This window comes from Rhamphochromis sp. 'chilingali' (genome assembly GCF_963969265.1).
Source record: "Rhamphochromis sp. 'chilingali' genome assembly, chromosome: 15".
In the NCBI taxonomy this organism is placed as follows: domain Eukaryota; kingdom Metazoa; phylum Chordata; class Actinopteri; order Cichliformes; family Cichlidae; genus Rhamphochromis; species Rhamphochromis sp. 'chilingali'.
Genome location: NC_137942.1, coordinates 31,395,411 through 31,418,663, shown reverse-complemented (window position 1 = coordinate 31,418,663; position 23,253 = coordinate 31,395,411). Strand labels below are relative to the sequence as shown.

At 40.2% G+C, this 23,253-nt stretch overlaps 4 protein-coding genes across 4 annotated transcripts in view; 2 read left to right on the top strand and 2 right to left on the bottom strand.

The window, feature by feature from the left end:
• The first annotated feature begins 6,195 nt into the window (after window positions 1–6,195).
• LOC308411960 (uncharacterized protein) lies at window positions 6,196–8,151 on the top strand. Its single transcript, XM_080906034.1, has 8 exons — window positions 6,196–6,378; window positions 6,497–6,567; window positions 6,740–6,916; window positions 7,475–7,536; window positions 7,613–7,675; window positions 7,760–7,819; window positions 7,902–8,033; window positions 8,116–8,151. Exons 1-8 carry the CDS (start codon window positions 6,206–6,208, stop codon window positions 8,134–8,136), a joined length of 759 nt encoding a protein of 252 aa, XP_080762160.1. The 5' UTR covers window positions 6,196–6,205; the 3' UTR covers window positions 8,137–8,151.
• The window catches only part of LOC308411961 (putative nuclease HARBI1), a 24,372-nt gene continuing 9,260 nt past the window's right edge, over window positions 8,142–23,253 (bottom strand). Inside the window, exons 2-5 of the mRNA XM_080906035.1 lie at window positions 14,342–14,497; window positions 8,852–8,964; window positions 8,655–8,766; window positions 8,142–8,574 (exon numbers count right to left, since the gene is read on the bottom strand). Of these exons, the coding sequence (XP_080762161.1) occupies window positions 8,192–8,574; window positions 8,655–8,766; window positions 8,852–8,964; window positions 14,342–14,402 (669 nt within the window). The 5' untranslated portion in view covers window positions 14,403–14,497 and the 3' untranslated portion in view covers window positions 8,142–8,191. The remainder of the gene's footprint in view (window positions 8,575–8,654; window positions 8,767–8,851; window positions 8,965–14,341; window positions 14,498–23,253) is intronic.
• LOC308411809 (uncharacterized protein) lies at window positions 15,564–20,043 on the top strand (the record flags this gene model as incomplete). The annotated part of the gene is made up of 7 exons (XM_080905835.1): window positions 15,564–15,671; window positions 16,912–17,585; window positions 17,789–17,834; window positions 17,909–18,000; window positions 18,783–18,893; window positions 19,484–19,760; window positions 19,837–20,043. The coding sequence occupies exons 1-7, from the start codon at window positions 15,600–15,602 to the stop codon at window positions 20,041–20,043; spliced, it is 1,479 nt and encodes a 492-aa protein (XP_080761961.1). The 5' UTR covers window positions 15,564–15,599.
• The window catches only part of LOC308411808 (G2/M phase-specific E3 ubiquitin-protein ligase-like), a gene marked incomplete at its 5' end in the record, with an annotated part of 7,257 nt that continues 4,078 nt past the window's right edge, over window positions 20,075–23,253 (bottom strand). The window contains 5 exons of the mRNA XM_080905834.1: window positions 20,075–20,978; window positions 21,577–21,679; window positions 22,402–22,539; window positions 22,604–22,732; window positions 22,968–23,221. Coding sequence (XP_080761960.1) covers window positions 20,761–20,978; window positions 21,577–21,679; window positions 22,402–22,539; window positions 22,604–22,732; window positions 22,968–23,221 — 842 coding nt within the window. The 3' untranslated portion in view covers window positions 20,075–20,760. The remainder of the gene's footprint in view (window positions 20,979–21,576; window positions 21,680–22,401; window positions 22,540–22,603; window positions 22,733–22,967; window positions 23,222–23,253) is intronic.

Sequence of the window (23,253 nt, the reverse complement as noted above, 5' to 3'; positions counted from 1 at the left end):
CGAGGAGCCAGCAGAGGAAAGGGGGCAAGTTAGATCGCAATTACCTCGGCCCCTACACAATTGCTGCAATAGCAGGAAAAAGTGTGGATCTTTTAGACAGCAAAGGTGTGACAATACCAAAAATTAACATTGATCATTTAATGGTGTTCACAGAGGAACAGCCAAGAATTCCACATAAGTTGTCTAATGCTTCTTCTTCTGAGCCATCCACCACTACCACAGTCGGGCCCCCAACCACCACGTCCACCTCTGAACCATCCACCACCACGTCAGCCTGTGAAACATCCACCACCACGTCAGCCTCTGAACCATCCACCACCACGTCAGCCTCTGAACCATCCACCAACACGTCAGCCTCTGAACCATCCACCACGATGTCAGCCTCTGAACCATCCACCACCACGTCTACACCAATGCATTGTCCAGTGCCGCTCTGGGCATGATGCATGCCTCCACTGCCTCTGTAAAATCTATCATCAAGAGTATGTTTACTCATTTTAAGAAGTGCTAAAATTATTGGCATTTTTGGAATAGCATTTACTGACTACGTAGTCTTTAACTGTTGATGCAGAATGTTTACGAGTTGTGGGCTCATGTATTCAAAAGTTCTGTCTATCTTTTAGTCGTAAAACAAGGTTGATGAACAGTAACATACAGCTGAATAGCCCTGAGGATGGGTTCCTTAAACCTGGAACACTAATGTGCAGTTAGGTAATACTGTCACTGTCACTTTTGCATTAGTCTAAATAACAAAGCATTCTGAAATATTCATAAAATATTTAACTTAATGTGCAAACTGACATGTAATAACCTAAGGAACACTAAAACTGATCTAATATTATCTTCTTATCATGTCTAAAAATATTCAGCGAAAATTATTTTCCAACAATTTAGAGTTGTTGTTGTTTTTTGTGGGGGGGTTTGTTCTAAGGTCCATCCAAATACATTATTTTTTGTAAACATTTCATAGATGTGACAGATGCTTGGGAGGGAAATAAGACGTATGTCCTCCTGTCAAAAATCGGACCATACAAGATATTCTTTGAGGACATTTACAATACAGCTCCCCAAAGGGAATTAGAAAGTGAGGTAAAGTGACATTTCTTTCTTTGTTTTTATGCTTACTGTTTCCAACAAAAAAAGTTGGTTGCATAACTAACTTTATTTAATGTATTTAAAAATTTAAATCAATTATTGTGAATCTCTTGTTGTAATTCCAGGTTATTAATGCTTATCTGACTGTCGTGGTAAACAAATTCAACCAACCACGGTATGGAAGTGGAATAAGCCAAAAATTAAGGTATTAAACAATATTCTGTCATTAAGTTGTCCTTAAAAGCTTTGCAATACGTATTATCAGTGAGGTGGGTCTAACTTGTTTTTTTTAATGTGTTACAGATTGACCCAGTCTTCTACAAGTATATTTTGGGAGTTGTCAATGAAGGTCATCACTGGATGCTGGTGGTAATAATTTTTTCATACTTCATGGTCATTTGCGTATAGACTACTGGGTGACCAATTAAAGGAACAATATAAATACATTTTAAAACATTCTCCAAATTGGACAATTGGAGAATCATTTGCAATTAAGACAAGACACAATGTAGAAGAGCATATTACTAAGACATTGTGTGTCTTTTTAAAATTAATTTCTCACCCATCTTGATCTTATGTTCAAGCATAGATTAAGTAGTGCATTCAGTGTGCCTTGCAAGACACAAGTACATCGTCAATTTTATTTATTTGTAACTCTAGTGCTTCAACATTTAGGTGATCAAACCTGGAGAAAGGAGAAGGGCCCCCTTTCACTTGGTGAAAGCAAAAGGAGAGTCAAACAATGCCGGGACATTTCAAGGTAAATTTGTCTCTGCATATGTGTTAACACAATGTAAATCCAGTAGAAGAAAAACATTTAAAACTCAGAAAGTGACATTATAAGTTACCTTAAAATTGTAGTAGTTGTAATGATCTTTAAAATAATCTGTCTAATGCAGGGGTGTCGAACTCCAGGCCTCGAGGGCCGGTGTCCTGTAGGTTTTAGATAATACCCTAGGTCAACACACCAGAATCAAATGATTAGTTCATTACCAGGCTTCTGGAGAACTTCAAGACATGTTGAGGAGGTCATTTAGCCATTTAAATCAGCTGTGTTGGATCAAGGACACATCTAAAACCTGCAGGACACCGGCCCTTGGGGCGTGGAGTTCGACACCTGTGGTCTAATGCATCCTCATCTCACATTTCGGAGCTGCTGGATGTTGCCAAATATACACAAGCTGACACATTCAGTTTATTTTTAAGTCTTTGATGTAGAAGCTATACGCTCAAAGACAATCATGTTTTAAAATATATTTTAAAAAGTATGAATTCCAAGCATATTACTTTATTGTATTCAACAGTCTTGTTGAAATATCACAAATCTCTTAATTAGAAAACTCAACTTTTTATTTTTCGGAGCACTGCACCTTCTGTGTATACAGTATTTTAAAATGACTCATGTAATTACATTTGTAGGTTATGCCTCATTTAATCAAAAACACAGTTTGTTGGGATCCTGGGTCTATCGACCACGTGTTTTGAGTTGTCTTGTGTCCCTGTGATTTTGTATTATGGCTTATGTTAAAAGCTCACTTTGTAACCCTGAGTTTATTCTATAGAGAAAAGTGTCATATTTTGGGGTTGTTGGATTATGTTTGATTCCCAGATTATTAATTTCCTCCTGTGTAGCTGTCCTCTGTGCATCCCGCTGTATGACTGTTTATGTAGGTAGGCAAGTTCTTGTGCCTTGTTTACCCAACTGTAGCACAGTTTCCACCTTCTGGGGTCCGTTCTTCGTACCTCTCTAAGTAAGTTAGCTGGATTTGATTGTTGACGATTTCGCGTGATCTTGGATCGTTCGGTTCTCCGAAGCTCATCCGGGACTTGCTGTCATAGCAACAGATCCGTAAGCGTAAACCTGCTTGGGAGCAGGCTTACTTTATGTAAACAGGATTAGATCGCGGCCACTCAGGTATGTCCGCTTCATGTATACAAAAGCAACAGCGATATTTTACCACTGTGTTTCCATAAATAAATATTATCAATGTAACTAAAGATAATGCAGTACTTGATCCTTTTATTGATTTCATACAGATACATACAGGTCATTTTCTAAAAAAAAAAAAAAAAAAAAAAGGTACTATCAATCATTCTATTACATGTATGTGATTATTACAGATGTAATTCATATTTCAGAGTAGTAATAGTAAATTACTTCGTGTAATCAAGATGAGAGACCACGGCTATAAAAGCCAAGGTGGATTTGGGAAGTCTGTCGCAGCCATGTCCTGTCCGTATACGTGAGCCACCCATTGCGGAAGGTGCAAGATTGATAAGGAGAGTTTCCAGAATTCACCGTATATTGCGGGATAGACAGGATCCTTTAGCTCAGCGCGACAGTGTGCTCATAGAGATATCGATTTTCCCGTGAGAGTATTATTTACTTAACCAACTTGTTGACGAGGGGGTGCAGGACCACCACCTGTCTTTTTTTTGCTCTGCCCTTTTCTTGGTTGCTGTTATAAACAAACAAACAGATTATTTCAGGGTCTCTTTCCAAGAGACGAAAAGCAATATAAGTGATAAATATTACCATTCTGTAGAATATTCTTATATTTCACTTTTACTTGTTCCCATGTTCTAGTGGGTCCTGTTGTGGCTCTAATGTGAAAGAGGATATGATGTAATATAATATTGGATAATATAGTGTAATAGAATACATTTACCCTACCGCCTACTGGTGATGGCCAGAGGGGCCGATGGCGCGATATGGCAGCCTGGCTTCTGTCAGTCTCCCCCAGGGCAGCTGTGGCTACAACTGTAGCTTACCTCCACCAGTGTGTGAATGTGAGAGTGAATGAATAGTGGCAAATCAAATCAAATCACTTTTATTGTCACATCACATGTGCAGGCACACTGGCACAGCACATGCGAGTGAAATTCTTGTGTGCGAGCCCCACAAGCAACAGAGATGTGCAAACACAACAACACAAACGAGCAAAATACAAGAATGGCCAACCTGAAACTAATAAATATATGTACAATATATAATAGTGTATGCATTTCTGGATGTGTATACTAAATATTTTCCTGTGTGTGTGTGTGTGTGTGTGTGTGTGTGTGTGTGTGTGTGTGTGTGTGTGTGTGTATACACATTTTTACAAATTAAATAGTAAAAATAATAATAATAATAATAATAATAATAATAATAATAATAATAATAAAATATATAAAATATACAGAGTTGAAAATGTGCAAAACAAGTGGCATTTATATACAGTGTGGAGTGCATAATGTTGAAGTTCCAGTAGTGAAGCTGAGGTGTCTATGACGTGTTCAGCAGTCTGATGGCCTGATGGAAAAAGCTGTCTCTCAGTCTGCTGGTACGGGACCGGATGCTGCAGAACCTCCTTCCTGATGGAAGCAGTCTGAACAGTTTATGGCTGGGGTGACTGGAGTCCTTGATGATCCTCCCCGCTTTCCTCAGGCAGCGCTTCCTGTAGATGTCTTGGAGGGAGGGAAGCTCACCTCCAATTATCCGTTCAGAGCACCGCACTACTCGCTGGAGAGCTTTGCAGTTGTAGGCGGTGCTGTTGCCATACCAGGTGGTGATGCATCCAGTGAGGATGCTCTCAATGGTACAGTGATAGAAGGTCCTGAGGATGCGGGGGCTCATGCCGAATCTTTTCAGTCTCCTGAGAAAGAAGAGGCGCTGCTGCGCCTTCTTCACTGTTTTGTTTGTGTGTACTGACCACGTAAGATCCTCAGCCAGATGTACTCCAAGGAACCGGAAGCTGCTCACTCTCTCCACAGCAGCGCCGTTGATGGTGATGGGGGTGTGTACTTCTCTGCACCTCCGGAAGTCCACTATCAACTCCTTTGTCTTTGCGACGTTGAGGGTGAGATGGTTGTCTTGACACCAGTGGGTCAGGGCGCTGACCTCCTCCCTGTAAGCCGTCTCATCACCGTTGGTGATAAGACCCACCACTGTAGTGTCGTCCGCAAACTTCACAATGATGTTGGAGCTGTTAGTGGCTGTGCAGTCGTAGGTGTAGAGTGAGTACAGGAGAGGGCTCAGTACACACCCCTGTGGAGCACCAGTGTTCAGTGTGATGGGGGATGAGGTGATGCTGCCCAGTCTGACCACCTGGCGTCTGTCAGACAGGAAGCTAAGGATCCAGCTGCAGAGGGAGCTGCTCAGTCCTAGATCCTGCAGTTTCCTGTCCAGCTTCGAGGGAACGATGGTATTGAATGCTGAGCTGTAATCTACAAACAGCATCCTCACATACGTGTCTCTCTTCTCCAGGTGTGACAGGGCAGTGTGTAGTGTCAGGGCTATGGCATCATCAGTGGACCTGTTGTGGCGGTATGCAAACTGTAGAGGGTCCAGTGAGTCGGGTAGTGCAGAGCAGATGAAGTCCCTGACCAGCTTCTCGAAGCATTTGCTTACGATGGGGGTCAGGGCTACAGGTCGCCAGTCGTTCAATGAGGAGATGGTGGAGGATTTGGGTACAGGGACGATGGTGGCCATTGTAAAGCGCTTTGGGTGCCTTGGAAAGCGCTATATAAATCCACTCCATTATTATTATTATTATTATTAAATTACGAGTTTAATTTGTCAGCAACTTTCTGCCAGCCCTCTCTCCTTGCTTTTGCAGCCTTTGCAGTGTTCCCTTGCGTTTTAATTAAACTCTGAAACTCCTGAAATCCCTCACTCAAGAGTTCTTGCTCTGCTGCCGAAAAATACTGAGCGCGCTCCGACATTTTCGCCGATCAATGTTTCTACTATTGATGCGTAGCCCCTGTTAAACCACCCAGTGATCTCACATTACTTCATCCAGCTATACTAATCGTCAACAACAGGTGTGTTCGGAGAACCGGAATAGCGAGCTCAAAGTTGGCGCGATGATTTGATCTTGGATGTAGTAAGCGAGGTACGAAGAACGGACCCCTGGGCCCTGTTTCAGGAAGCCGGTTTAGAAAACTCAGAGTGAAAAACGACACTCACGGTTGAGTAACCCCGAACTGTCCAACTCGGAATATTCCGTTTCAGAAAGGCTGATAACAATTAGTTCAATCAACGCGGAGTTGCTACAACCCCAAGTTAAGCACGCGCACGAGGATACATAAAGCCCCGATCAGTGGAGCACAGATTAAGCGAGTCACCATGGAGATGGAGGGAAAGAAGGCGCGGTCGACGTATTTCACAGCGCTCGAGGCGGAAATTCTGATGGCAGCATATGCCGACAGCATGCACATCATGCAGAAAAAAAGTAACACAGCCGCAGCTGCAAAGGAAAGGGAGCATGCATGGCAAAACATAGCCGACAGAGTCAATGCGTGAGTGTTAATTTAAACATTGATCTAGGGATTTCCACCCATATAACACGTTATTTTATCATATGTCATTCTATTTATTATGTTATACATTTTATTTTGTGATGTGATGTGAGCGCAGGTGCAACCCAACAGGCCCCAAACGTTCCTGGCAGCAAGTAAAAATGAAGTATAAAAACATAGTCCAAACAGGTAAGGTGTAATTGTATTATGAGCCATAGTGCTTGGTCTGTGTGTCCTATGTAAATCAATTGCAGTTAGAGGCTACAGTAATATACCACCTGTAAGCACATATTGAAATTATCTGAGCACATCACAAGTACACATTTGCCTACTCTGTATGCCCAAATGTGTGCCGTCACAGCCAACAGAAAAAAAGCGGAGGCCCGAAAAACAGGTGGGGGTCCTCCACCACCACCACTCACAGAGGCTGAGCAGTTGGCCCTCAGCCAAAACAGTGGGCGCCCTGTGGCTGAAGGCATCTCTGCGGGGACATCCTCTGTGGCAACAACCCCACAAGACACAAGTGCCTACATAAGGGGTAAATCCAAAACAATACATGGCGTGCATACATCCATTCTGCACAGTCACCTTGACCAAAATGAACTATGTTGTAGGGAAGTTACTGTCCTACTGACAGAGAATGACAGTCATCAAACAGTTAGGTGAATAAACAACACTGAGACACTTGGAAACTGTTAACGTGCTGCACGGGTGAGGGCCCAGGGAGAGACTCACACACACCGAGCTGCAGTGGTACGTCTTTATTATGAGCATAGCAGTGTCCTTTAATTTTGCATACATGCGTGTGTGTGTGTGTTAACCTCCCACAGGGTGAGCTCCCTGTTCCCAGAGACAGAGCGAGTAGTACATTCCGTACCTTTCCCAATAAGTGTAACATATGAACATATACCTCAATGCAACATAAAGCTCATAAAAGCGTTTCCACCCTGACACCTACTGATTTTGCCTTCCCTCAGTGTCGGTTGTCTCTGAGAGCATACTGACAATGAGGTGTATGGTGATTGGTATGTCTGGTAATTGCCATTTGCGCCCACATAAGTCATGAGTGACCTGTATGAACCCCATATTCTTCCAGTTGACGGTGATGGTGTACTGCATCTGGTGCAGCCCCCTGTTGAGCCAGACCGACATGCAGTTGTGAGTACTCGTAATACTCCACAGACTACATGTGTCAACAGTAGAACAGCAATGTTGTTAAATGTCTCCACCACAGGCACATGATGACGAAACAGTGACAGCTGCTACAGAGGAGGCCGCAACAGAGCCACACTATGAGGTATACAGTGTACAGTGGAAAATATAACAACTGACGACAATGTGGTACTATGATGACACCATGGACTTACTGTGTCCCCGGCAGAGTGATGCTGGAAATGAAGAGGAAGAGGGTCCAGCCACTCCTACAACGAACCTTTCCACAGTGGGTTGTTCAGCACTGATTTACAACCAACCTAAGTAGGCATGTACTATGGATGCCAATGCTATGTCCCTTGTTGCAATAGCTCCCTGTGAAGCAGCTGTATAAGACATATCTGGCCAGGAAGATAAGAAAGTGCGACATGGAAATGGTGCACCTCCAGCTGCAGATCCAAAAGTCGAAGCTGGAGATTGTACTGCTGGAACAACAGTTAAGGGTGGGTGGAGTGATCATAGATGGACGAATCATGTCAGTGTTTGTACAACATACTAATATACGCATTTATTCTTTGTGTACAGGACATACAGGGTGACCAATAAAGGCAGTTGACCACAGTATCTGTGTATTTGTCTTGTAACATGTTGGGTTGATGGGTCACAGGAAATGGTTGTGGCATATGGTGTCTCTGACTGCTCTTCCATCCTGTACGTTCGTGGGTGGGTCAGGATGTTCATCGTGTGGATCACTGCTGTTGTCTGGTTCAGCTGGACACTGTTCACCTCTAATCGTGGCAATGTTGTGTAGGATCACATATGTCACAATAATGTCACATGCCCTTTCTGGGGTGACCCTGAGTCCACGAAGGCACTGGAACCGGGCCTTGAGCATTCCGATGGTCATTTCAACTCTGGCCCGTGTCCTGCAATGGGCCAGATTATAACGCTGCTGTGGGCCCGGTTCAGGGTCAGGGTAAGGGGTGAGCAAATAGGGTAGACATGGGTACCCCCTATCACCAAGCAGGTGGCCAGTGAACTCTCCTAGGACAGAAGAATACATGTCAGTGCAAACGTCCCTGTGGCAATTGGTCTCTGTATATTTCACAGTTACTTCGACCCACCATGTCCAAATTTGGTGCTCAGTGTACATTCCCGGAAGATTCGTGAGTCATGTACAGAGCCTGGCCACTTGGCTTCCACATTTGTGATGATGTTGGCAGCATCACATATGATCTACCCAGTGCAGAGAACACATATTAGCATCCATTACCATGATGCCATCACTTGTTGGTGTGAAATGCTACAGGGAATTATGTACCTGTACATTGATGCTGTGGACGGACTTCCTGTTCACATAGTCTCCTTCATTTGCTGAGGGTGCAATGATTGGGATGTGGGTGCCATCTATACAGCCAATCACGCCTGGGAACCCTGGAAATTTATGTACCATTTGAGTGGTAGTTCACGTATCACCACATCATGCATTGAGTTTTGTTCATCCTGATACCTGCAATTTTGTGGAATCCCTCTTTGATGCATCTTGTGGGTCTGTGACCGGGGAACACCACAAACGAGTGCAGGAGACGTTTCAGTGCTACTGTAACATTCCTGACTGCCCGACAGACGGTAGCCTTGGAAACGTGCTCAGCGTCACCGATATTGTACAGAAAGCTCCCGTTTGCAAAGAAACGGAGTGCGGTACAAAGAATATGTAATGGACTGAGCGCATGTCCGCGATGTGTCACATGCGCAATATATGGCCTGAGGATGTTATCCAAATAACTTATTGATTGTGCTGAGAAACGGTAACGTTCGCACAGGAAATCATCAGGTAATGATAAGATGTCCATACGCGCTCTGATCACTCTCTCCCGGCGGAGAGCTCTGCGGAGAATTTGGGCTTCAAGATCTACTGGCTCTTCAAGGAAGGGACACGCCATGTCTGACACTTCCTGCTGTCAGGTTTCCAACAAAGAGGCGGGGTCAGTCAGGGTTAGTTGTAGTAAACCTGCTAGGGGGCAGGTTAGCTTCACGGCGTGTGTCGTCATAGTGACTCACTTAGGCTTCAGCTGAACTCGCTTTGTGAAACCGAAAACCCAGAGTTTTCGTTAACTCAGGGTATACTTACTCAGTTTTTCCACTAAACCGGCTTCCTGAAACAGGGCCCTGGTCAACAACACTGGTGTTTTGTTTTTCTAATTTGGCCAAGATGTCCACTGGATGTCCTTCCCCTGGCTTGTACCAGCACCCCACACGCACCTTACATGTCTAGGTTTAGCACGCAAATCCTTTATACAGAACAACTTATTAATCCTTACTACATGTGTCTTTCAGGTTTTTCATGAGACACAGAGGGCTTAATGCATCAAGATGGGCATGTGACACACTGCCTCATCCTATTCAACAGTATGCAACTTCATGTGGTGCCTACGTATTGAAGGTATGTGTAAGACCATGACTGAAATAAACATAATGAATAAAAGGAATGCAGAATCTGCAGCAAATTATGATAAATTACATGATCAAATATACATATTTTTCACAATTGCTTACATTAATTTCCTTATGTTAATGGAAATGAGGTTAACTTCATAACTACTTACATGGTGTAAGAGTAAACGTTTATAAGATTTCAGCTTTCAATATTTTATGTTCTGAGTATGTAACCATCCATGGACTTCAAATTTCCTTTTGAACTTCCTCAATTCTTGGTGCATGATGCTCTATTGCCAGCCCTGGTTGTAAATGGTCAGTTATGTTGGGTTTATGTAGTCCCCCTACCAGCTGTAGCAGTCAATGCATTCTCTGGTATGTATCAGCTAGACAATTTGTCCCAGAGAACTGCCACTCACTAAATTAATTGTGTTTTTGCAACCATTCTGTTGTGAGATGTTTGTGTGAAAATCTCAGTAGACCATTAGTTCCACAAATGCTCAGCCCAGCCTATCTGTAAGTAACAACAATCTGTAAGATTGTTAACACTATCAAATAATTTTATATTAAATTACTCAACAGATGTTTACTTCATCCCAATTACAAGCCATATGAACAGCAAACATGGTTAATTTTTTCCCTTTACCTTTGTTAGATCACATTTCTGAATTAATGTGCTTCTTGTTTTTTGTTTTTTTTTTTATAAAATGTTATAAAAAAATCAGTTCTAATCAAGTGGAGTGAGTGGAAAGACAACACATTTACACGTTAAGCAATATGTTTCCCAACTAAATGGGATCAGCTGCTCATCAATGGTGACATTAGTCCCAGGGTTGTAAAACAGGGGGAGGTGGTGCACACACTTATCCCACACTGTCCTGATGGCAGCAAGCTTGTCTCTCTGCCGTCGAGCTGGTCTGTCGTCTTGGTTATCAAAACAGATAATCCTGGAAATTTTGTGGAAGTTTTCCAGAGACATTGATGCACGGAAAGGTTCTTGCCGGTTTCTGCATCCCACAGGGATTCTGTGGATTCCCCTTTGGACCTGAAAAGTCCTGCAAGGATAAGAACCCCAAAGTAGGCCTTTGGGGTTCTTAGATAAATTTGGTCCATCTCCTTCCACCTCTCTCCAAAAACACACCTTCCTTCTAGATTACTGCAATCCAGAATAATTTTCTGGATGGAATCTGGGATGAAAAGCTCAAATGAAGACTTGATGTCCTGCACATGAGTAACTGTCAGCCGTGTTGGCCCTGGCTTATCACAGTAACAGCTCTGCAGGGTGGCTCATTTCTTGGCAAGAAGACCATTCAATTTCACCAGTTATTGACATCCATATTTCTTCACTTGCTGTCTGGTGGGCTTGTTCTGGTCCTGGAGCTGTCTGCTGATGGGGTACTCGTCTTTGTTTTGTTACTAATTGGTGCTCAACCTCATCCTCTTCTTCAAAGTCACTGTCAGACTCAGAAATGTGAAATATTCTGAAACCTCTTTGTCAACATCATCATCCGAAGCCCCTCTCTTCCAAAATCAATTGGATGGCCCTCGCAGCAGATAATCTTTTGCCATCTTGATCAGTTGTGATAAAGAACCACACTGGCAAAGTCTTTTTTATAGTACTATGCCCCTAATTTGCAGGTGGGACAGGGTATGAGAAAATAAAATTTGGATCCCTCAAGAAAGAGGGTAAAATGTGTGGGATGTAAGAGCAGACTGTGTTGATAGTTGAATTTTCAACAATGTTGCAACTTAGTGTTTTCTTCCCCTCCTGCTCGCGCACAATCAGCAGCACCAGAAAGGAGGAAGACAGAGTGTGGGAACACAGGACCTACACTTTCAACACTTTTATTAGACCTGGGTCCAGTGGACCCGAACACCTTGTATGTAATGTAAATGCGTGGGGGGAGGTACAGTATGAGGTCATTGAAAATTAGTTCGGATTTATGTTCTTCACAGAAAATAAGCCAAAGCCAATGAATTTCAGGTTGAAAAAATAATTAATTGTTTAATTTTTCTTTTGAAAAAAACTGAAAACGGGTCTCACAGATCCGAACACTATACAAGGGTTAATGTTATCATCTATAGCCCATTGTGTAAGCCAGTTCTTGTCATGTAGTTAATATGACATGTATTTCTTGTCTGTGTGTTTGATGTTGTCAAGCCTCCCTTGTTGGTTCGTGTCATGTCGGCATGTTGTTATGCTTGCTGTTTTACTTTGACAGTCCTGTGCTTCTTTCTTCTTAGTGTTTAATTTTACTCTTCTAATGTGATGTCATAATTTTCATTTCATTTAGCTGTTTCCCTATACGTTTCCAATTTCCATGATCACCTCCTGTCTGTATCTCAGACCTTTTTCTTCCTTTGTTTTGTTGTCAAGTCATCTGTGTATTTTACCTCCACATCTCATCACAATACGCATTGTAGTCATCATAGATAGGATAGGTGAAATTTTTGCGTTACCTCAGCTCAAGTAGGTAAAGTATGTATCAGAAGGAAAATACAAAAATACCAGTAAATACAAACAAATAGAAAATACACTTTATAGAACGGTAGCATACAAAGTATGTGCTTATGGATGTGCTTGTGGAAATATCCAAGACAAACTATATAGCTTAACATAACTATTCTACCATTACTGTTCCTGTGAAGTAATAGATATCTACATGTACATGAAGACACACGTAGACACTAAGTATACATATGTATACATATATACCTGCACACCTCCATAAACAGAGAAGGTGCATTTTGCATTAATTTTGACCATGGATGTCCACAAAGTCCAGTGAATTATGACATCGTCATTGAGGAGTTATAGAGTTTAACTGCTGTTGGGATGAATGATCTGCGAAAGCGCTCCTTCCTGCAGCAAGGATGTTTCAGGAAGGAGCTGTGATAGTTGTCTAAATTGGTTCATATTTAGCATAATTTCATAATTATTTTCCCAATTTAGTTGTTATTCCTGTTCCATCTTTGCTGGCGTTCTGTTCATGTTTACCTGCCTTAATAAAATCACTTGCTTTTGGTTCTAGTCTCTGCTCTGTCTCCTCCAGTGTCTCCATTTGTGTCCTCTTTCTTGTTCAACACAAGCACTTACTATGATTTTCTAAAAATAAATATGATTCCAATTTTTTGAATAGCAAATGTTATTTCAAATAATGACAGCATTGTTATATATTTTATTCACAGTTTGCAGAGTGCATCTTAAAAGATGTTCCAGTAAAGTTTGAGAACTCTGCTTCAAGTATTGCAAGTCTGAGACAACAGATTGCAATATGTCTTCTTGAGAATACAGGTATCATTACAAATATAAATTAAATAGTAAACTACAAACTGTTACATTGAACGTGTTTTTAACATTGTTCTTTTATTGCTATAATCTTATTATGTAGTCATGCAAACAGAGTTCATTATTATTAAAATTAAAGTATTTGCTTCTTGTTGTTGAAGATGACCTGACTGACCTATGCCACTATTGTGGGAACCATGATGGTGACACGGAATGGGTAAATGCTTATGTTTTACATGTCCATAGCCCATTCAGCTTAAAAAGCTGATTAAAAAAAACAAAAAAATATAATTTTAAAAATGTCACAGACCATGTGAATACATCATCTGACTTATTGTAGTTGTAATGAATGGTGGACTGCTTTATGATCTGAGTATTTTGCAAAATTGTTATTTAAATACTTATTTGTACAACACTATTAACATAATACTTGTGTTTCCTTGTTTTGTCTAATTCAGATTGGCTGTGACATTTGCCCACGGTGGTACCACAGGGGCTGTGCAAAGCCCCGCAAGAGCAAAGAAAACAAATTTGTCTGAAGCATGCTGGTCAGACAGTTAGGTTCTCTGGTAATTTTTTTGAGGCTTTGAAATGTGTGTGTTTTGTATCGTTGTCTCCAATAATATTAATTAGTTCTTTATGTTTGTGTTGCTGTGTGTGCGCGCTTCTGTATTGTTAACAACATTAAAATTCAGCTTTGATTTGAATTAGTTTGTAGGATTATTCAATTAGTTTTTGTTTCCTAACATGTTAACATTATAGGTACTGTGGGAAATTAATTAAAGAATTAATATATGTTGTTTCATGGTTTACTGGTGTTCAGCTTCCGCTATACCCCCTGTTTCTGGTATATTTGTTACTTTATTTCAATTGGTGGTTTCTTCTTTAAACACTATTTTGGTATATAAAACCGCCGCAAAGGTTTAAAGTAGGTTAGGATTCGCCGAAAGGAACCGAATTAGACATTTGTGCGCTTTTACAATTTGTTACAAAGTAATTATGGCTACCTCTAAAACCTGAGTCTATGTGTGTATGTGTCTGGAAGTAAGTTGATTTTACAGCACAATACGCTGCTGAACTACTTACCTTTTGTTTTCTTTGCTTGAGGCTCACGTACTGGTGACAAAGGAGAACAGTTGAGTTTCATCTCAAAACTGATACCGTTTCACCTCTAGGGTGAAGTCAAAGGCCGTATCAGCAACCACTCTGAAGTCACGTGTGACAGGGACGGCCCAGGATAATCTTTGAAAATGGGGAATAAACAAGCAAAATTAACACCTGATGAGGAATGGTTAGAAAAACAACAAACCGGAGCAGGTAAAATAATTGTAAATAGGTGGAGAAATCCACAAAAAGCTAAAAACCGCAGCTGGGAAGGGAAATGCAGTCCCTCAGCTGTTACCCAGCTGAGAGCTGTCCTGAAGCAAGAAATTACATTAACAAAAGACCCAAAGAAAAAATTAAAACAAGAGTATAGGCTTTTCGGGGCAGGGATAGCTCAGTAGGTAGAGTGGTAGCCCCATGATCGGAAGGTCGGGGGTTCGACTCCACTGAACGGCTACTCTGAGGTACCCCTGAGCAAGGTACCGTCCCTACACACTGCTCCCCGGGCGCTGCATTGGTGGCTGCCCACTGCTTCACTGGGTGAATGGGTTAAATGCAGAGGAACTATTTCCCTATGGGGACTAACACGCACACTTTACTATGGAAGAAATATAGTGTCATCAGAATTCAAGTATTTTTAGACATTGAATTTATGACACTGAATTTTTATCCTCCAAATTTCCCTGCAAAAAATTCACCTGCAAAAATTCACCTGCAAAAATATTCACCTGCAAAAATTCACCTGCAAAAATTCACCTGAAAAAAATTCACCTGCAAAAATTCACCTGAAAAAAATTCACCTGCAAAAAATTCACCTGCAAAAATTCACCTGAAAAAAATTCACCTGCAAAAATTCACCTGAAAAAAATTCGCCTGAAAAAAATTCATCTGCAAAAATTCACCTGAAAAAAATTCACCTGCAAAAATTCGCCTGCAAAAATTCAACTGCAAAAGTGATGAACTTTAATGACCCAAGCCAGAGCAATCAGCACCAGATCGAGTCGAGTGGCTCTCAGCCAATTAAATTACGCTGTTTGATCACATGACACCGTTAGCCAGCAGTGTGTCTCCTAAAAGAGAGCTGTTTAAAGGTGAGTGATTAAGTTTTTCTCCTAAATAGAGATCATTACAGAATGCCTAGTCCTACTTAAAATCCCATTTATTTTTATTATTTTTTTTTATCATCTACTCGAACTAAGGAAAACGTTTGACTAACTCAAAGACAATTTCCACGCCTCCCATGCCTGTCTGCAGAAGGCGTTTTGAATTTAGGAGCGCCAAGATGGCAGCGGCAAACCCTGGCGGCTCTCCGGTGAGTATATATATTTTTTTATCTTCAAGTTTGTCTTTTGAAACCTTAATTTTATTTAAATCCGTTGCTCACGTATAAAGTACACAGACGGGGTCTTTGCTCAACTCGTCTGAGGCGTGTCTCACTAAGCGCTACATGCTAGCATCCTGCTAACCGAGCTACCCTTTACATGCTGTGCTTTAGAAAATAGGATACTCGTTAAAAAAATACTCCGCAGATATTGATAGATAGACGAACACTGCAAATATAATGTTGGAAACGAGAACGGCCTTTGGTGAAGGGGTAAAATACACCATGAATAAAGCCATAGAGTGAATGGCTGCCATGGTTGCAGAACGGCCTGATTTAATGACAAGAATGGGGAAGAGTGAGGTGAAGTGAACCAAAGCCACAAAACACGGTCAGACAAGGCGGCAAAAGGGCAGTGATCTGTCCGTCACTATGAAGTTGGTGTGTGCTTTGGTGAACAAAAACTCCAGACCGGTAGCAGGAAGATGGGAGACTCGTGTTTCACTGGAATAGTGGTGAATTAAAACATCCTTTGTTGGGGACATTTCGGTGTAAATGCATCCATACACGCAAGACAGAGGCAGACCAGACAGTGAAGAAAACAAGGCAAACATTAGAAATATTAAAACGGAAATATAGGATTGAGTTGAGGTCCTTGCAGGCTACCCACAATTTCCCCAAACTGAGCCACCCATTAAGAAATTCATTCTCACTGTTTCATAAACCAAAGGGATTAAATTTGACAATATCAAATTTAATTTTCTGATCTTTTCATAAATGAAACACGCTGCCAGGGAATCTGTTTTCATTTTTTTTCATCCATTCAGAGTATTCGTTGGGAACACTGAACTCAATAATCAGTTCCAGCTTTCTTCATTAAGTTTTGGTTTGGCTTTGTTCTCAAAAACATTTAAATAAAACAGATAAAATAGAAAATAAAGCTTTTTCTCTTGCGAGCTCAATTTTTAAATATACTGTGCTATTAAAACAAAAGATGTAAGAAAAGAATAAATAAAATCCTAACCAGAAAATCAAAATGCTGCAACAAATGGCATGAATTAAAAAATAAACTTTTTTGAAAGAACCATAAGGAAATATGATAAAATAAACATTGGAATCTTATAGCCTAAGAATATTCAGTTAACTAGGTAACTAACCTTGTGTTTTTAACTCACTTTTTGTTGGTGATTTAAAAATTACAAAAATAATTCTACTTTTTCCTCTCCTTTAGGATCTTCTCCTACATCATATTCTTCTGAGACTGCGTTCACGTTTAGAACATTGTCTTGAACACCTTCCCCTGGATCTGGACTTTTTAGATTTCATTTGCACCCAGGAACTAGTTTTTCTACAAGCTTTGTCTGGTCAAGTTCAGGTTTGCCCTGTCCTCTTAGATGCATTATGTAGTTTACATACTCTGATAAACAGAGAAAAGGATAAAATGAATCTACATAGTGCTGTCATTCAGTTTGAGTGGGGACCTACTGGGCGACTAAGAATGGCTCTTTCCCCCCATCATCTTAACAGCCTTCTGGAACTGAACTTGTCCATCCCAGCCATTGCTAAAATTTTGGGAATGTCAAGAAGCACAATATTCAGACGCATGAATGAGTTCAATCTTTCAGTCAAAGCACTCTATAGCAGCCTGTCAGATGAAGAGTTGGACCAATGCATTACAGACATAAAATCCAGGCAGCCTCACGCTGGATACCGGATGGTGAAAGCACTTCTTCAGGCCAGAGGACACAGAGTCCAGTACCAAAGGGTTAGAAGTTCTATGCACCGTGTTGACACAGCTGGTGTTGTGTCAAGGATGTTTTCCTTGGGATGCATTGCTCGACGTGCTTATTCCGTCCCAGGACCACAGTCTCTAATGCATATTGACACAAATCACAAACTGATACGGTAAATTATTTGATCTTTTGAAGTGAAAGATATTCCTGAGAATTTTTTCATCTGCAAATGTTCAGAACTGTATTTTGTTATCTTACTCGTTACTATATTTGCATCTGGACATACATAAATTACATCTTGCATTGCTTACATTTAAACACTTCAAAGTGATAATTCCAAAATTGATAAAAAAAAATTTTGTTTTCCCCATTCAGCTATAACATTGTGATCTTTGGAGGTATTGATGGCTTTTCTCGTAAGGTAAGTTTAGTTTAGTAAGTAAATCAAATGTAATATTTACATGGAAGTTTCCCATTGTTCTTTTTCCTATAAAGATTATGTATCTCGGTGCTGCTTCCAACAATCTGGCATCAACAACACTGGCATTCTTCCGAAAATCAATCGAGAAGTTTGGTTTTCCTCTCAGGTAATAAGTGATGCATTTTATTATGGGTTAGGTATTATCTTACATACCTTTTGTAAGACTACATTTGGATATTTCATTAAGTTGTTTAAGATGATTCTAACTTGCCTCAATATATATATCTCTAATTTCAAAGGATTGTTATGGTGACTTGGGGATATTTAAGAATAAAAAAAAATTAATTCAACACCTTTACCAAACACTGCTGTTATGTAATTGGATACAAGGGGTGAGATAGTAATATTTTGCCTCCTTGGCTGTAACTCCCTGACATTACAAGGGTAATCATTTTATGATGTCGGGTTCAGTGTTACACCATGATTTCAAATTCAATATCATCATCAATAAGAATTAGTATTATCATTTCAGAATTGTAGGTAACCACTTTTAAATGCCATAGACTACTTATTTGTTTAATTTGATGTAAATATTTTTGCAAAAATATTCTAAAAATTGTCTCCTTACACAGATCATAATGATACAAGATGGCACTTGCGTAATTTTCAACAAATACAATAAATCTAAGTAATTACTACTAACCTGTGAAATCCTGAAAAATGTTTTAACAGCTGTGTTAAATTACACTTCATACTGACACATGCTGGAAAGTGCATTCATGAGACAATTTTTCTGATGCATTCAAGAGCAGTAGCAATGAAAGATTTTAAGGATTCTTTTACAATTTGTTTTTCAAACTTTGCTTAAGGCATATACTGTTCTTTATTATCAGATCTAATTTTTTTTTAAAGCTTCGAATGTTTTGGGGTACGATTCTTTGTTTTCAGGGTTCGTGGCGACCACGGAGGGGAAAATGTGGAGGTTGCACGGCTGATGTTTACTGTTCGTGGCACAGGAAGAGGCAGTTTCATTTCAGGAAAGAGTGTGCACAATCAAAGGTTTGTTCTCATAAAATACTGTCCACCTCAAATGTTCCTGACATAAGATGGAAGGTGTTGCATCTTTATTTCCATTAATTAAAAATACATACATTTAAAGGGTATAGTTTTATGAAAGTTTTACAGTAAAATGTCTTTAGAAAACAGTGCCCTATCCAGCATGATACACTTTGTGATATGTATCAGGTGTTCCTTTTTTTTTTGGCAGTTTTTGTTGTTTTTTCTTTCAATTTCCATTACTTACCCCTCAAGGAAGAAAATATTGGACAGGTCCAGCAAACCCCAAAGAGCCTTCAGGAATGTGCCCTATTTTTTTTAGTTATTCACGCACCTTTTCCAGTCTGTTCCTTCCTTCCATGAATGTTCATTCTGTGTTAATGGTCTGGTTGTCATCTCATGTTGCCACTGATCATTACAACCCTTTTGGCACCTTTTAAGTGATATGCCTGGGTCCTTCCTACATGCCCTGGTAATGTATTATTACTGTTGTCATGCACACATTTCATGTCGGGGTAGAAACAAGCAGGGAATTTCTCATACACACCAAGAAAAGCCATACCTAATTAAATATTTTTTATATATTATTTCAGAATAGAGCGACTGTGGAGAGACCTCTGGGTGGCCGTTACATGCATTTACTACGATGTTCTTCACAACCTTGAGGAAGAGGGCCTTCTTGACATTTCAAATGTTGCACACCTCTTTTGCTGCCATTACGTCTTTCTTCCTCGACTGGAGGATGATTTGAATACATTTTGCAGTGGATGGGACAACCATCCACTGCGAACAGAAAACAACATGAGTCCCAACCAGCTGTGGGAGTTGGGTCACAGATATCACCCTGTTCCTGTTCCAGAAAACACACAGGTAAAGGTGCACATTTTTAGTACTCATTGATTCCTATATACAATTATTCTTTCCTAATTTTGCTTGTTCGTTGCAGGGCTTCCAGATTCCAGACATTGACTGGGAGGACAGTGGCCTATCTTGCCATAACCATTCAAGCATTGTTGTTCCGAACACTGACTGTCCATTGACAGAAGAACAAATGACAACTTTACAGGGCGTTGTTAATCCAAGAGCGGCATCCCAGTTCTTTGGTGCGGACATCTACATTATGGCTGTTCAGTTTTGTCAGCAATTCATTTAGCATAGGAAAGCTACATACAGTTGCAGGAAAGTTTGTGAATCTTGTTGAATTTCATTAATTTCTGCACAATTTGGTCATGAAATGTAATCGGATCTTCATCACGGGCATCTGGACAATCAGTCTGCTTAAACTAAACCAACTCAAAGAATTTTCATGGTGTTTTCATTAACATAATTGTGTATAAGCAGTTCTGATTATTGTGACTTTGGTCATGAAATGGGATCTGATCTTCAAATTGTGCTGAAATCTATGAGATTACACAGGGTTCACCAACTGTTTGAAGCTATAAACTTTGCTATAAGTAGGAATTTTTAGTAAAGCTTCGTAATGTAAATACTGAAGAATTAGGAGAGGGAACTTAAAAATATAGATTCACTCAGAAAACTAAATAGAAACTGCTTGTCAGTTTGAATGTTATGTTGTAAAGCAATATTTGACTGAAGGCTGATGGTTGGAATGTTTCAAAATTAAAACAACAATGTAAGTCAATCTTGTCCTTTTATTTTGATCAAGATGCATGCAAGATGTCATTGACAAGGTAAACTTTCAAGACATTAACAGTTTTAAAAACTACTTAAAGGCATTTTCAACCGAGAACTGAACCAATGTTGCCTGCACAGAGTAAATGGCATCAGAGAGGCCCAGTAGATGTGAACATTTATATTCCAAATCTTAAACAGAGACTTGTACAACACTACCTTGCATTATGGGAATGACTCAAATGAGTCCAAACCCTGAGTGGCAGGTTTCAGAGCAGGCAATGAGGTCTTCCTTAAAAGTTAAATAGTCCTTGTAGTGGTATGGAATGCGCAAGGTCTCATAGCAGGTGGCAGCAGTTGGATGTCTGCCATCCACTAGCTCCACTGTGAGACTTTTTGGCACAATCTCCCATCCAGTCCAGAATTTTAGGACATTTTTCAGCTCACTTGGTGTTGCTGTGAAGAAAAAAATGAGGTTTAACAACCTTGAAAAAAATCCAACCAATATATTTTTAACATTGCAATAATATTGGTATTCTACGGAGCCCCGCAGGGGACACGGGAGAAAAAAAAATTAAGACGGACTTTTGCGAGATCTCGCAAAACAAACTCGGGATCTCGCAAATGTTTTAGCCGCATTCTTCAGAGGCCGCCAGCTCGAAGCCGACCGGGAGGTCGAGGCACGATGTGCCGGGAAAGCGGTGTTCCTCCCGGCTGTAGTAGGTCTCGACCTCCCGTTAGCTTCGAGCTAGTGGGTGTCACATCTCCAAAAGCGTCGGAGCACTTTTGCAAATATGTGATGTCTTGTAAACCGAGCAGGTATCTGACATTTACACCACTACATTCACGCCTCAAAATATCTTAAAGGTGTATTTTGTGACCCAGAAAGAGTAATATTACAACTAAGTAGCTGCCGCCATTGTTGGAATTCAACTTTTGCGAGATCCCGAGTTTGTTTTGCGAGATCTCGCAAAAGTCCGTCTTAATTTTTTTTCCCTCCCATGTCCCCTGCGGGGCTCCGTAGTATTCCCCTCCTGCAAAATGGCAAACCTACCATTTAGAATAAAATGCCTCATGTAGCCTGTGATTCGGCATTTATTTTCAAGAGGACAGTCATCATCTTCATCTTCTGGCCACACGATCCGCTGAAGAAGGACCTGTAACAGAACAAAGTATACCCTTAAAAATACTGCTGCACATTTTTCAGATTTCCATGGATTTTGTCTGTTCTTGTTTTGGGTAGTTCCCTTCCCTATAGCCATATTTCACCTGTTCTTAGCTCACTATCACCCACTTAGCCTTATGGTCCATGACTTGATTTCTTGAATAAATTTCTATAATAATCCATGTTTTGTGCTTTTTGTGTTCACTTGGATCCCCAAACCTCTACATAGTTTTGACTGTATCTTAAAAGAAGAAACTGTCTCAAACAAAAAATGAAAATAGAAATCAATTTTTTTTTTTCAAATTCAAACAACATTAATGGCTAAATATATAATTAGAAAATGTGTATTACCAAATAATTACTAATGTATTTTAGTCATGTCTTTTTCAAATCTACAAAATCGTTTTCTATATGTAAATCAGGCTTTGAGCAGTTTTATTTTTACAGGACTAAAGAAAAACTGCTGTAAAGATGTATGGTCCACAAGAATATGTTCATTTTTAGTATTTGTGCATTTTATTTGTAAAAATGAATACAGCTTTGTTATGGTAAGTTTATTATTTGATACATAATTCTTGGTAAATGCCAAATTAAAATTGCAATTTTTTCACTTTGTAGAATGACTCAAGTCTTCATAGTTTGCTTTGGACTACATTTTCTACAACACAGTAAAATGTTATTAATGAATACAGTATTTAGGAACACAAAATTTACCTCAGGATTCACAGCAGCCAACTCTTGTGGAAAGAGTAAGGGCACCGTGTCAGGTCGCTGGGTCAGCAGGGTCCACATATGGGTTTCTTTAAGTCCCCTTCTCAGCTGTTTTATCGACCTCGTCACTCTTCCAATGACCTAAGGAAAAACGTTAACTAAACAGTAACACAGAAATATTTTACTTACTTTTCAATTTACTCACAGAATGGAGTAATAATTTCTCAAACAGCCATCTCCTGTTGTTCTCTGTCAAGGGGGGGAGGTCCCATGCATATGCCAGATCCTGAACACGTTTTCTCTCTTCATCCGACAGCTTGGATTGCCCTTCAAGCTGTAACCCATAAGACAGTAATTCAGACAGAAACAAGAACTATAAATTCCTAATTCCTCATACATAAAAAAAAAAAAAAAAAAAAAAAAAAAGACAAGTTAAAAGTCTCAGACCATGTCTCAATGGCAGAGTTTTTGATCTAGAACAATTTTAAAGGATTAGTCTAGGTTAGACATGTTTATAACTCACACGGGGCAATGTATAAACGTTCCCTCATTTAAACATAAAAACCTACAAGCTGAATTGTCCCTCTCAGGTCTAGATCTGGACAGTCCTCGGGTGTAACGGTGGCAGTTTCAGGACTACCACCAAGTAGGACATGCACAACGGCTGGGCTAAGTCCAGATAGGCATGGGCCTCCATGAAGAAAGGAGTGCCCTACCATCCTCCCTGCCATAAGGAACATATCACTCTCCACAAGAAAGTGAGCTGCTGATGGTATGTAATGGCCTGGCTCTCCCTCAAAAAGTGGAGTAACATTAGAGTTTGCTATGAGATAAATGAAAAGAAAGAAAAAAAAA